At 43.9% G+C, this 15,314-nt stretch overlaps 1 protein-coding gene across 4 annotated transcripts in view; it reads left to right on the forward strand.

Moving 5' to 3' along the window:
• Positions 1-15,314, forward strand: part of VAMP4 (vesicle associated membrane protein 4) — a 25,457-nt gene continuing 10,143 nt past the window's right edge. Inside the window, exons 1-4 of one of the 4 annotated variants that reach the window (XM_083446576.1) lie at positions 1-173; positions 2,924-3,129; positions 5,486-5,532; positions 6,114-6,164. In XM_083446576.1, coding sequence (XP_083302702.1) covers positions 3,064-3,129; positions 5,486-5,532; positions 6,114-6,164 — 164 coding nt within the window. In that variant the 5' untranslated portion in view covers positions 1-173; positions 2,924-3,063. Of the gene's footprint in view, positions 296-2,923; positions 3,130-5,485; positions 5,533-6,113; positions 6,165-15,314 lie in introns of all 4 variants that reach the window. The other 3 variants (XR_014512670.1, XM_083446578.1, XM_083446577.1) reach the window with 3 other exon arrangements.

The following is a 15,314-nucleotide window of genomic DNA, read 5'->3' on the forward strand; positions in this document are numbered from 1 at the left end:
GGGTCCAAACGTCCCGCTGCGGCAGTTGTTTTCCAACGACGTGCTCGGCGCTCGGCTCCCCGCCCCTGTCAGGAGCGCCGAGTTGCTCGATGGGACAGCAGCTGACGGCGCTTCTTCCTCCTCCTCCTCCTCCTCCTCGCGGTCATTTCCGCGCCGGCCCGGAAAGGAAGCAGGTGAGAAGCGCGAAGGGGCGTCGCGGGGCTGGGGAGGCCGGCCGGGGCCTGCGAGGGAGGAGGCCCTGCGAGCAGGCCGAGTGCAGGGAGGGAGGGAAGGAAGGATGGGAAGGGGCGCTGAGGTAAACCCTCCGAAGAGGAGGCGGCGAGGCCGAGGGCCGTTGGCGGAGCCGGGCGGGCTGAGGGGCCTGCCGGAGGACGGGAGAGGAAGGGGCGGTCGGGGAAGCGGTCGGGGGGCTGCTTTGCCCCCGCCACCCGTAGCGAGGGGAGGGAGAAATGCTGCTTTATTGTTTATTGCATTTGTACACCGTCCGTCACCCGACAGTCGCAACTGAAAACGACAATAACAAAACCCCCCACGTCTTCTTTATTGGTTTGTTTTGCGAAATATACACACCACTTGACTGGAAAGGAAGAAAAGGGGTGAAAGCCTCAGCGCTTCACAAAGAAATTGGTTTACAGTAAAATCCGCAGCCCTACTTTAAAAGCATACAAGAGTTTAAAATGCTGAAACAGATTAGAATTACTTCGACTTTCTAAGCATCTGGGTAGTTCTTGTATAATCAGGAATGTTTTTTCAATTGGCAGGGAGTTCCAGAGTGCAGGCAGTGCCACACTAAATGAAATCAAGTTCTTACAAATGTGGAAGGGGCACCTGTAATAGGTTTTTTTTTAAGTTTTACAACAGGGACCCTTTTTAAAAAAATAATAATCAAGGATTAGGGAAATGGGAAAAGAGTTAAAAGCAAGGCTGTAGGTGACTTGGGAATGGGAGGTGGGTTTGGTGCAGTGGTTAGTGACTAGGACCTGGGAGAGACTGGGCTTCAAATCTCCCCACTTGGCCCCCCATGAAGCTCACTGGGCAACCTTGCGCCATTCACTGCCTCTTAGCCTAACCTACCTCCCAGGGCTGTTGCGAGGATAGCTTGAGCTCCTTGAAGGACAGGTGGAATAGAAATGCAGTAAATAAATAAGCTGTTGAAAGAAGGGGTGCTGTGAGACCCTTGAACCAGTCAAAGGAGGGCAGTCCTATTTAAATAGGGAAATGGGATTCTTTGAGATTGCAAAAAAGGGAGATGAAGTGGGTGATATAGGACGAGAAAGGTGTGTGTAGAAGAGGAATGGTTTAGAAGTCCTCTGAAGAGTGTAGGTTGAGGAAGGTTGTGGTATGTAGTTCACCTACTTAAACTACTAAGAGTCCCATCCATTGTTCCACCCCTTTTTTTCCTCTGGCCATGCCCATAACTGGCATGCAGCTCCCAGAAGGTTATCCAGAAGGCGAAGCAAATGTTCTCCACCCCTAACATATGTGGTTAATGTGTTGGAATACATTTAAGAATGTAAGAAGAGCCTGCTGAATCAGGCTGAAGGCCCATTCAGTTCAGCATCCTGTTCTTACAGTGACCAACCAGATGCCTCAGGGAAGCCTGAAAGGAGGACCTGGGAGTTTCATTACAGTGAAACCTCGGTTTTCGAACGTAATCCATTCCGGAAGTCTGTTCAATTTCCAAAATGTTTGAAAACCAAGGATCAAAGGGCTGGCAGCAAAATCCTCTGGAAAAATGGAGAAATGCGCCTCGGAAGCCATTCAACTTCTGAGGCACGTTCAAAATCAGAAGCATTCACTTCCGGGTTTTTTGCGTTCAACTTATGAAACATTCGGCAGTCGAGATGTTCGAAAACCAAGGTTTGACTGTACTAGGTCCAAAGGAATAATCTTCTGAATATTTATTGCTGAGGGCACATAAGTAATTGGGCAGGGGGGTTGTGACTTTCATGCCTTGCTTGGGTCTTCCTGGAAGTATGCTGGAAATGGAGTGCTGGGGCAGAGGAATCCATGGTCAAAAAAGCACTTCTTCTTGGAAGCTTCAAATATTTGTGGGTACAGAAGTAACAGTGGGTTCTGTCCAACACTGTTGCCCAGCTGATAGGAAGGAATCTATCAATTCTTTTTCCTACCCGCAGCCCCATGCTCTCCCCAGGAGACATGCTCTGGAGGGTTGGGGGACCCATTAGTTTAGTTACACCATTGGGTACAACCCCATGGGTTCTACTGAAATAGATCTTGCTGTTTTAGGTTTTTGAAATTGTGGGGTTGTGGCCATTCTTTTTAGCCACCTTTCCAAAAATGTCAGTGATTAAAAAGGAATTGCTGCTCATTACCTTCTTTATGGGATAATACAGTGGACGCTCGGTTTACAAACGTGATCCGTGCGGGATGCATGCTCGCAACCCGCAGTGGCGCATCTGTGCACACACGGGTTGTGATTCGGCGCTTCTGTGCATGCGCAAAGCACGATTTACCGCTTCTGCGCATGTGCGACCACCGAAACCCGGAAGTAACCCCTTCTGGTACTTCTGGGTTTCGGCGCATTCGTAACCTGAAAAAACACAACCTGAAGCGTCTGTAACCCGAGGTATGACTATAGTTATAGTATTTAAATACCTTTACCTGTTCCTTTGCCAGTCTTATGACCAATTCCGATAATAGTAAAAATCCTAAATCCTCTTTGCCACCTTAAAAAACCTTGGCTTTTAAAGTTGGCTTTAAGGAACTGGGAGAATTTCAAAAGCCCAAGCACACCCCTTCTGATAATGTGGTTGAAAGAAGGATACATTTTAAAAGCCTGTCTTGAGCATTTTTGTGCAATGGGCTCAAATACAAAATAATGCATTCAGAGTAGAGATTATAACATAGTGTTATAAAAGGCATTGGACAATTCTAATGATTTGTATTATTTTCCATACAGGCATCACTGTGGCCAGTCTTTGTGACTGAGAATGGAACCCCAACGAAATTGATTTTTTTCACCCCATCTCTCTTCCTAGGAAGTGGGGCTCCCCTCATCTCCTTGTATTGGGCAAGTAAAAGCAACACGTATATGAAAATATGCCTCCAAAATTCAAGCGCCACCTCAATGATGATGATGTTACTGGGTCAGTGAAAAGTGAGAGGGTAAGTGCTTGAGGGCAATGGCTTTCTTTGCATGTTTTAAATGTGCAGGTTAGAATGGCCCCACAAGTCAAATCCATGTGTAGAATAATTGCTTTTAAGTCACTGAGGGTGAAGTTATATGGTGCTATTATGTCATGGTCTAGCTCTTGTTAGTACATGGATGGGAAGCTGCATGATAGTCCCATGTAAATTACTCTTAGTTTTCCTAGAGAAGAATAGGCTATAGTATAAAAAGATAAGATGGTAAACATGCCTGATGGACTTGACAACTTTTTTCTTGCAAGTCACCAAGATTATGGTGATGGTTTCATTGTGCAACTGCCTATGGAGTTTGGACTGGTCTAATAAACATTCCAGAATATATCATTGATTAATGTACATTTAAGGATATATACTTAGACGATTATTTGCCAATATCTTTACAATATAGAGTTTTCTCTCCATATTATAGAACAGGTTTTCTTCAGCTAACTTTTACTTGGAGTAGACAAAGGCTCCTTGCTGCTAATACTTCTCTGGCCTGTTTGGTTTGACCTGACTTTTCTTTTGGTGTGATGTGTCTTCCAAGGAGCAGGGGGTGTAACCTTCCAGTGGCTCCTATTCCTGTAAATGATGTATGAGACCAATGCATGCTTACTGAACTGAATGGTTTTTTTCTTAATGCTGATAAGTTGCTTAGATTTTGCATTTCCTGGGTTTTAAATTGTTTTATATTTTACGTTTGCTGTAAGCAACCAACTTAAAAGAAACTTATAGCTACTTTAAATAATAAGTTCTCTTACCTCTCGGGGTAGTAATCTTGAAGAGAAAGAAAGCTTGTGGGTGTAACTGGTGTTTGAGGAGGGAATGGACTGGTAGCACACAGTTTCAATAGCATAACAATTAGCAGCTGTGTTCATCAGGGAGTAGACTTGTTCTTCAACCATCATCAGCTTCATTTCTATTTCTATTGCAGTCGATGTGAAGGTGTTCAGCTGCCAATACTTAACTGGTCATTTCGCCAGTATGCCAGTGCTCAGTACTATCAGACTTTGTCCAGGAGTAGTTTTCTGTGACATATTTTACTGCAGGTAGCAGGAAAATACAAATGGAGAGCAGGGAAAATCCCCTTTGGAAAGAGCTTTTTGAGCCCTCTGCTCTGCTAGCTGGCCCCAGGGCCCTTATGCAACCTTCCCAGAGACCAGTAAGAAGCTATTTATTAGCATTATTAAATTTGTATTCCGCCCTATACCTGCGGGTCTGAGGGCAGTTCACAGGATATATGATATAAAAGCACAGATTACATATTCATAAAATAAAAACAACCCAATAACGCCCCACCCCCCCATTTCAAAAGGGCATTGAATGTCAGTCAACCAAAGGCTTGGTTAAAGAAGAATGATTTTGCCTAGCACCTAGAGGTGTATAATGAAGGCGCCAGGCAAACCTCCTTGTGGAGAGCATTCCACAAATGGGGAGCTACTGCAGAAAAGGCCCATGCTCATGTTGCCACCTTCCAACCTCCCATGGAGGAGGCACACAAAGAAGGGCCTCAGAAGATGATCTCAGGGTCTGGGTATGTTCATATGGAAGTAGGTGGTCCTTGAGGTATTGTGGTCCTGAGCCATCTAAGGCTTTATAGGTCAGAACTAGCACTTTGAATTGGGTCCAGAAACTAATTGGTAGCCAGTACAGTCGGACCAGGATCGGTGCAATCTGCTCATACCATCTTGCCCTGGTGAGGAACCTGGCCACTGAATTCTGCACTAACTGAGGTTTACAAACAATCTTCAGAGGCATCCCCACATAATCTAACCTAAAGGTTACCAGAGCATAGGCAGCAGTATCCAGATAAGGGCGTAGCTGGATGACCAGCCAAAGCTGTTGGAAGGCACACCAGGCCACTGAGGCCACCTGAGCCTCAAGCGACTGATGTCCCCAAGCCTATAAATATTCTTATACATAATTAGGTAATGGATGTTCCAGGACTATATTCCCAAGTGTGAGATAGAACACTGCAAAGAAGGCTCAGTTTTAGGAGGTTGACTTGGTTGCTGTCTTGAGCACAATTTTGTCTTTTTGGGGGGTGAGGACATAAGAATGCTGATCTGTCCTTGCACTGAATAAGAGAATGTGGGTGTCTGTGAGGTACTTCATTGAGATGTGTGAATGCTGAGCAATCATTTCCTTTATGAATCATGGATTTGTAGTTAAATTTTCTTTTAATTTGGAATCCAGAGAACTTAAAGCAGAACTGATGTGCTGATTGCAGCTAACAAGATGCATCTCAAGAAAGACCTAGCCACCTTCTAGCTTTGAAAGTGAATAAGAAAGACATGTATTTCTTGTTGTGCTTATCTATCTTTTATGTTTGCAGAGGAACCTCCTAGAGGAAGATTCAGATGAAGAGGAGGACTTTTTCTTGTAAGTATCTCTAAGACTAAAGCAGGGGCACCTGAACAACCTTTGGGGAGCATCTCTTAATCCTTGCTCTTCCCTTCTCTGGTATGGGGCCCCACCTCTGTTGTGTATAGCACTGGCCTTGCCAGTGTAACATGATACAATATGAGGTGTTCATCTTCAAAGCAAGGTGAAGTATTGCAAGATTCACTGGAACCCTTGCCTCCTGTGAACTTTGCAGGGTAAGATTGAGGACTCGCCTTGCCAGCCCCTTCCTTCAGCCTTGGGGGCTGTACTAGTCTTCTTGAAGTATTTTTGCCATCAATGTATTGTGTAACAGGCATAGGCAAACTTGTCCCTCCAGATGTATTGGAACTACAACTCCTGTCATCCCTGACCACTGGTCCTGTTAGCTACGGATGATGGGAGTTGTAGTCCCAAAACATCTGGAGGGCCAAGTTTGCCTTTGCCTGGTGTAATACTTTCAGCCTCCAAATATCTCCCTGTTAATCTGCCATACGATGCCGCTCATTCACTCAAGTAGATGAATAGCAGCTGTGTCCTCAGGTTTGATCTGTTAATAAGCTTGTGTTATGTCTTTCCAGGAGAGGGCCATCAGGTCCAAGGTTTGGACCCAAGAATGACAAGATCAGGCAGTAAGTATTTTGTGGCATTTGAAAATGGGTCTTTACTTGGCTTGTGTTTCTTTTTCATATAAAATGGCCACAGTCTTAGTTAAGGTTTTTGCGGCATTTGTGTTGAATCTAGTACTGTAGTAGTTTCCAAGGCACTAAGACCTTTTGCTATAGACCAGTAAACATCATTGCTGTGTTTTGATTTTTCTGTACTGTGGGCGAAATGATCCATCTTCCACCATGTTGACAGCCTAGAGATTTGTAAGACCTCCTGGAGAGCAGAAATAGGTTCAAAGCCACTGAGCAAATTGGAAGCAATTAAAACTTGGCTAGTAATCACCAACTGTACCAAAACAATAGGAAAGAAGACAAACCTTGGACACCTTCCAGGAGCAATTTGTACTAAGAGGCTTAAGCTTCAGCTTTGACATCCTTATCCAATGGTTCCCTGGAGGAGGAGGAGGAGGAGGCAACCCCCTTCTTCACTCAGATACCAGTTCAGTTCAGTTAACTTGCTTAAAACCCATGGTGATGCCGCATATACCCCACATTCCAGTACAGAAGCATTAATCCTAAAGAAATGGATCACCTCAGTTTATTAGTGTTGGCTTTCAGGACAAGAACTTTGGAGGCAGCTCATCATAGCAATTGACTGGGTTGGAAACTTGTATCCTATGATTTTATTAGGATGGGCAAACCTGTGCACTTGTCTCTTTTGTGTCCATCTCTCTGAAATTTTACTGCACCATGTGCAATTCTTTTCTTTCATCATTCATTACATATATCACCAAAAGAAAAGCGATGTGTATGTCTTGATGTATGTGAATATGTTCTGAAGCTCTAAAGTTCATCTTCTGTTGTTCAAAAGCATTCTGCTTGGAGGATCAACTCAGAGAGAGTGTCTACCCCAGAAGCATTTGTGGAATAGTGTTCCATTCAAAGGCATATCACATGCAAACTGGGTAGGATTGTAGGTAGGAATCCTTGCTGCAGTTGAAATAAGGGAGCAGCTATAGGCAAGAGGTGAGGCACCTGCTCAGTCTGCAAAGGGGGACTGGGGTAGAGCAGAAGCACACACACACAAAACCCCAACAGCTATACTCTCCCAGAACTACTGCAGGCTGCTGTGCAAATAGTAATAGTAAGGTTTAGAGAGAATGTCATTTTCCCAGCAATGGTTGCAATTTGAATACTGGGACTATGTGATTTTCTATCAGTCGAAACATTCATTTGGAGAGGACTGAATAATAGGTGCTCATGTCTTGGACTATAAAAGCCTTTAAAAGAACTCAAAACTAGTGCTCATTTATGGGGAGGGATAGAGATTATTATTGTAGTCTCTAGAACTGATTAATAGAGGCTGACTATTTACTGGGTAAAGCTGTGTATGAGTTTATTCCTTGCAGACACAGTAAAGTGATCCACTCTGGATTGAAATACCAATATAAAGTGGCAGATGATAGAAAGTTGGAATGAAACTGTAGAACAGATTTTGAAAGTCTGTAATTGGAATGTTTGGAGAGCTTAAAGTTGAGGACAGCATTTCTTTCCAGCTTGACTTTTGGTATGCCTTTAAATTCTTTCTTGGAATTGTCTGCTAAGTCAGGGCAGCCAGTGAGGAAATTGCTCACTTCCTGAGGCTCTGTTAGCTCTGTATTTAGGTCTGGGGTCTTGCGGCTACCTGATAACCATGTCATCATGCTCCTCTTCTCTGGGGCACAGAGGCAAGCAGCTTCTATGTCTGCAAATTCTAGGCTTGAAATCTGTTGTGATGTGAAGTTCATGGCCACTGACCTTCTTACGCAGGAAACGGCTATGATATGTTGAAAGTTTTCCACAACTGAGACCCTGTCTACTGTTCCTTGAAAAGTGTAGTTCTTACGTTCCTCAAACTGAGGGCATTTTGTTGACCATTCTGTTTCTAGCAGCCATCTAAGTGCTTATGGAAACTTGCAAAGAAAAAGCCATCCCCATTTTTAGGTCCCAACATTTGGTACAGAAATATATAGCCGCTGGACAGAGTTGCTATCTACAGTGGTGCCTCGCAAGACAAAATTAATTCGTTCTGCGAGTTTTTTCGTCTTGTGAATTTTTTCGTCTTGCGAAGCACCACTGTGCATTGACGGTTTCCCATAGGAATGCATTGACGGTTTTTTAAAAAAGCAAGCCCATAGGGAAATTCGTCTTGCGAAGCAACTCAGAAAACGAAAAACTCTTTTGTCTTCCGAGGCATTCGTCTTGCGAGGTACCATTGTAGTTATTGTGGCGAATACCAGTTGATAGATTATTCTCCATGAATTTGCCTAATCACTTTCTAAGCACATCTGTGCTAGTGGCCTTCAACACACATTGTGGTAGCGAATTTAGTTAGTTATGAACTATAGAACATTTTTCAGTTTTTCCCCCTGCGGTGCTAACTTGTTGATTGTTCTTGTGATCAGTGGTAGTTGAAAGTAGACTGGGCACCTTTGTTTTTTCTTTAAGTGCAATGTCCAAGCTTTGGCTCTGGAGCAGTTCATGTTAGACACAGTGTTAGAAACGGATATCTGAAAGCTAGGAGCTAAAGGGCACCTTAAACTAAGGTTATGGACGCAACAATGGAATGTCTAGGCGTGCTTTTTTATAACAAGAGTACAAAGCTGAAAATGAATGAACTGCAGTTAAATATTATGTTCCATTTTTCACATGGTCTAGTCCTTCCCCTGCCCACCCCCCAATATTCTTAAGAGGGTCTTTTCTACAGAGAGTAGCTGGAAGTGGAGAGGCAGAAAAAAGTCCTCCTTTCCTTCCACTTTGCAGTTTTAATCTGAAATCTTAGGCACAGTACTGCACCCAGAGCTCAAACTGCTCATGCTAATCAAACTCCCTGTCGCAAAATGCACCTAGAACAATGGGGAGTTTTGAACACTGGCCAGATATTAAGAAAGTAGCCCTTTGTACTCATAGCAAGTGGTAGAGAGAGACCTTTTCACACACTTCTCTCTGCCATATGCCGATGTCAATGAGTTCTAGGAGAGCAAGGAGGCAGCAGTGCAATTCAGAGTTGAGTATTCCAAGGTAGACCGTTGGAGTGAGATGGATTAAGTGATTTTGCCATATGAAGTAATACCCTCTCCTGCACACTTATGCTGTAGCAAATGGGGTGCAGGTTGCATGGATCTGGGTGGCTTGCTTAACGTAGCTGTCCTTTACATTGGAAACACTGTGGTCAACCTGGTAGGAAGATGTTTCCTGTGAAGGGGGGGAAATCTTGGTGTATCATCAGAAGGGCAGCACCTCAAGTACACAAACAGTTATTACATTTGATTAAGGGGCCAGTGACCTTGCTTGTTGGTATTGCTTGTCTGAGACTTGTTTTTACTAAAACCAACACTTTGGAGACAAGGCTGTCAAGGGGAGGTGGTCAGGGTGAGGTGAACAGTCATAAGATTCTCTTGTTTTACTTGCATTCCTGTGTGAAATTAACTTAGAAAGCTGGCAGACAACAGAGCCATGAGTAATATGGAACAGAAACCAGTTATGACTACCCCTAAACACACTTCTGTTTGGAAGAACAAGTAATTTTAATGATTTTTTAAAATAATGTGATCTAAAAGTGTGTTTAGACAGTACTGACAAAAGTGTGTGTGTAAATATAGTTGTGGAGACCATCCAGGAACCAAGCACTAACCCATCTGTATCCTTTAGAGTAGGCATAGGCAAACTCAGCCCTCCAGATGTTTTGGGACTGCAACTCCCATCATCCCTAGCTAACAGGACTAGTGATCAGGGATGATGGGAGTTGTAGTCCCAAAACATCTGGAGGGCTGAGTTTGCCTATGCCTGTTTTAGGGCAATGTTCCCCAACCAGGGGCCATATGGCCCTCTTTGCCCCCCCCCCCCCCCCGATATTTCAAAGTGCGTAAATGGAAGGGAAGTGAGAAGTGAAGAAAAAAAATCCTGATTGACTAGCTATCTGCTTGGCCATTCACTCCTTTTTGCCATGGGCGTTTTCTTGGAGCAGTCCTGGTTTGTTTCCAATGGGAGAGGGTTTGTTGAGGCTTTGACCAGTAGAGCCTGCTATCCGGAACCCCCAGGTCAGGTAAGTGTGGTGGTGGGGTGGCAATGGGTAGGGCTGGGCGAGCCAGAGCTGCTTGTTGCTGCCACCACTGCTGGGCCGGGCAGAGTCATCTGGTGCTGCTGACTTGCATCTAGTAAATAACTGTCCACTCAGAAGAAAGCTGCACTGAGTTCAGTGGGCCTTACTCCCAGGTAAGGGTTTGTGGGACTGTAGTGTTTTATTTAGGCAGCCCAGGGCCACTTGCTTTCTTTGAGCGGTTTGGGTACCTTGGTTTACGAACCTAATCCATTCCGGAAATCCGTTCTTACACCGAAACCATTCTTAACCATTCTTAAACCGAGGCGCTAACGAGGCTTCCTGCCACTGGTGCCCTTCCGCCGTTCAGATTCCGTTCTTAGACTGAGGTAAGGTTCTCAAACTGGGACACTATTTCTGGTTTTGTGGAGTTCGTAAACTGAATTGTTCTTAAACAGGACTGTTCTGAAACTGAGGTACCACTGTAGAGACTATCTTGGAGGAGGTCCAGGTTTTAGGAATGGGGCCCCCTTTTATGATGTTGTTGAATAGGTGTCATCAGGGATTCCTTGAATTTCTTATAGAATTCTGCTGTAAAGCTGTCTGGGCTTTTAGTGGTTTCAGGTTTTTGAGGACCGTATCTATTTCCTCCAGGGTGATAGGACTGTCCAGGAATTCCTGTTCCTCATCAGTTAAGGTTGGAAAGGTCAGTCCAGCTAGGAATTTACTGATTTCCTGTTCAGGTGGGTTGCAGGAGGTGTATAGGTCAGTGTAAAATCCAACAAATTCTGAGGTTATTTCTTTGGAGAAGATTATGTTGCCGTCTTTTTTTGTGATGCAGTTTATTCTTGTTTTGAGTGATTTTCCCCCGTATCTGTAGAAGCATTGTTTTGAGTATAGAATGTTGATCATTGTTTCGTTGATTTCTAGTGAGTCTTGTTCCTTCCTTTTTTGTTCTATAAGTTTAAGGAGTTTTTCAGCTCCTGTTTTGTTTGTAGTGTGATGAGAGTGCTGTGATGTCCTGTTCTATTTTGTTAATTTTTGAGGAGGTTTATTTTTTAAGGGATGTTTTCTCTTTTATGCAAGCTCCTCTGGTGACCGCCTTCATTGTGTCCCAAAGGAGGGGTTTTTTTTGTACAGGTGGTACCTTGGTTTACAAACAGCCTGGTTTGCATACATTTTGGATTACAAGCATGTCAAACCTGGAAGTGTATGTCCCGGTTTGCAAACTTTTTTTGGATTACAACCCTTTGGGGGGGGGGCATTGGCGAAAGCACGCCTTGGGTTACAACCTGTTTTAGTTTACAAATGGACCTCCAGAATGGATTATGGTTGTAAACATCATTTTCTTTGCAGTGTTTTGGAGAGTCTTTGTGAGACTCTCTAATTAGTTTATTTGTGCTTAGGATGGGACTGAAGGACCATGAGGGGGTAGTTCACATTTGTTCTGCGATTTTAATCCTACCTATGTTCGTTGATTCAACCAAGGGTATCTGTGTGAGCAGAATGCTATCTAGTCTGGACACTGTGCCATAGCACCCGGACTGGAATGTGTGTCTGGTGTCTCCCAGGTTTTCTTTGTCCATATGTCATAGGGACCTCTTTTTTTTAGCATTTTTAGCAATTTGTAAAAGTTCTTAATTATTTGGGGTTTCCTTCCGTGGAAGGTTGCCCATGGGGTTGTAGGGTGGATGTCTTTCAGGTATATGCCTCTCATATTTAAGTTGAAGTCACTTCCCAGAATTGCTTCCCCTTCAAAGGAGAGGAACTAGTTTAGTGTTTTCTGGATGAACTCTGGTTGTTTCGAGTTTGGGACATATATGGAGCCAATGGTCTGTTTAGTTTTGCCACTCAGTGTTCCTTTAGTGAAAATTAATCTGCCTCTTTAGCACTGTCGTGACTTTGAAGTTCAGGTCCCTGCTAAGTATTATGGCTGCTCCATGGGCCTTTCCTGAGCCAGGTACAACCCATTGTTGACTGAAGTGGGGTTTGCTCAGGAGCTTGCTTCCTTTGGGTGGATTGTGTATTTCTTGTAGGAAGGCAATGTGTGGTTTCATGGTGTTTACATATTAGGTGATGCATTTTCTTTTGATAGGGTTTCCCAATCCGTCATTCTGCTTATCTGCTTTATAGGATCATTCCCTGCCAACCCGCCTGGGTTGTCCTGAGTCTCTCACCTTATATTGTCTATCAAACTTATTAAGTTGCGCTGACATAACATGTGATGGGTGGGGAAAGAAGGGGTTTAGAATTTGGGTTAAAGAGTGGGGAGAGGATTACAGAAAGTAGCCTATATGTAGTTATATAGGTGTTTATTTGGGGTATCCAGGATAATCTGGCCTGCAGCTGGTTGGTCCTGGGTCTCAGCTGGCATGGAGGACCTTGTTTGGGAACAGCCTGTCCTCCCAGTCATTTTGGATAGGGAGTGGTCAATGAGATGGTGTTAAGCACATTTGTGACGCATGTGTTGGGTATAAGGTTTATAAGTAGTGTTGTCAGTGTTACTAACAACATTATTGGTTTGTTGGGGTATGGATATGGGCATTGGCACACTCTGGCGCCTCCATTATGCTGGTTGTGTGTCAGATTTTATCCTCTTTGTTGATTGTTTTATTGAGGTTGGGGGTATTGTTTTAGTTGGTATGGGTTTCTTTCTTCGTTTTCCTTTTCTTTTACCTGCTTATTTTATTTGTGTGTATCTTCTGGACGACAAGTCCAATGATATCACAGTGGCCGTGGCAAAGTTTATTTCAGTAGTCATACGAATCAAAGATCAACATACCCATGACTAAACAAATAATGCCTCGGTCTCCCTCCCCTGGGGGTTTGTCTGTATGAATCTGTTTTTTGTTTGTAGGTTTTTTTGTCTTTTAAATATATATTTAATACTATAACATAGTGTAATAAAGACAATTTTCAGTGATGGTGCTGCGCTTAAACTGGAGTCCACAGTAGCCACATGTTCCCGTTTTTGTATCTTTGTCCAAGTTTATATACACTTTAGGGTGTCCCAGAGCTCTGCCGCCACCATTGCAGGATATCACTCTGGTTTCAACTTCACTCACAGGCTGCTGAGCGATCAAATCGATTGCAAAGCTTTCATTCACCTCTTTCTGTCGACCAGAAAACCGAGCCCGCCTGTAGTCAGTTTCCTCAAAAACCTGTCCCATGTGCGTCACTTTCTCGCCGGTCGGGGATGTCCCTGTGCCATAGCTTCTCCCAAAGGCGGGTCACAGGGAGGGGAGAGCTGTGACGCCCCACGCCAAAGCCAAGCCTGCCTGGGACGCTCCTCCCAAGGACACAAACAGATCTGCCATTTCGGTGACAGTGGTGAAGGAGGAAACAAGGTCAGAAAAAGGTTCGGAAACGCGACTTTAGAGGAAGAGTGGCTACAAGTGTAACAAGAGCAGGAAGTGAGGATTGTCCATCATATCAAGACTGCAAAACCACAATAACTTCTTTGTTTCCATCTTAGCCCCATGCCCACAGTAGTCCTCAGACAAGGCAAAGGAAATGACTTCTTGACATGTGCTCCCATGTACATAGCTGTTGAAGGACAAGGATCAAAGCGGACGACTGCCCCAGACCTGTATTTCTCCTCCCACTGCCCTGCAACCTCTCAGGCTCTTTCCCCAATCTTCCAACTTAAGGCTTGACAGCCTGTCATAACAACTTTAGTGTAATTGGGGCACTGGAGATTAATTGTAATCCTAATTAACAGGGTGTACATCCATTTCCTTTGTTTGGTCTAATCACGGCTGGGGGTGAGAGGATAAATGGCTTTGCAATTTGGCTTCCATTGAAATGAAGTCACTTGGAATGCTGCAACCCTAAACAGTGGCACATTTTGGCCTAGTTGCCACAAGAGTGATAAACTATGCCAAACCACTTCCTTAAAAATGTTTTTCAAAACCCCTGCTCATAGTAAACTTAACATATGAAGGCTAAGCTAGGCATGCCCAGGTTGTTGGGGTTGTTTTTTTTTTAAAGGAGGAACATTCTATCATGTGAGCTTCCACCTGCAGTCTGAAGTGAATCTGGATGATTTATAGGTTGACCATCTCCATGAGGAAAACTAGGTCATCATTTAATAGGACATATAAGACTACAACTAGCATTTCTGTATTGCAGGAATTGGGAACCTGTGGTCCTCCAGGTGTCCCTGACCTCTGGCCACACTGGCTGGGGCTGATGGGAATTGGAGTCCAACAACATCTGGAAGGGCCCCAAGTTCCGCATCCCTGATGCTGTCTTCTGCCTAAGCACTGCGGAAGCCGTAGACTTCATGATAATGAGTGGGTTACAATTTGAGACATGGTACAAAAGGAAAAAAGGAGTGGGGAGGGAAGAAGTAAGAAAGAGCAAGGGGAGTGGACCTTCTTAACTCCCTAAGATGCAAGTAGGTTCAAAGCATATAACCTTCCCAACACCCCTGTAAAGTAGGTCGGTATTATCATTCCCTTTATTTCCTCTACTTACTCATGATGGCTGAATGATTGACGGAACACTTTTTGAGAGCAGTATGCAAGTCAAGGCTGCCATTGCCTCATTACTGTTACTTCATGTTATTTAGACTGCACAGCCAGTCCCTGGCTTAGGGCAGATAACAAAAACAACACCCACTCCAAAAAAAATCATAGAAATTTCCCTTTTCTAGCTAAACCTTTGGTATGTAATTAGCTGAAAAATTGAGATTGCTTTGGCTTCTCTTTAAAAGGCTACTCTTATTAAAGAGCTGTTTGTATTGGAGAAAAATCTGGTACTGTGTGGGATTTCCAGGATTAGAACAAGCTATGAACTGAAGTTTAGATTCAAAGTCAGGGCCCCAAGCTTTCTGAGAGAGTGGGAAACAAAACAAAGACCCCCCCCCCTTATCTCAAAGAAGAAAGAAATTAGGAACTGCAAGATACACATTCTGCCCTTCGCTCCCTGGTCACTTTCCTCCCTTTACCTGTTTTTTCCTTCAAAAGACTTTTCCTCCTGGTCACTCTCCTTTCTCCTTGACTTGTTTTTGACACCTGCTAAAAATGTTTTTGTTCCAGCAAAACCTACCCAGGCATGTAATTTTAGCAAGTAAAGCATTTTTAACATTATTG

Source organism: Podarcis tiliguerta (assembly GCF_965153285.1).
Source record: "Podarcis tiliguerta genome assembly, chromosome: 6".
NCBI classification, from domain to species: Eukaryota; Metazoa; Chordata; class Lepidosauria; order Squamata; family Lacertidae; genus Podarcis; species Podarcis tiliguerta.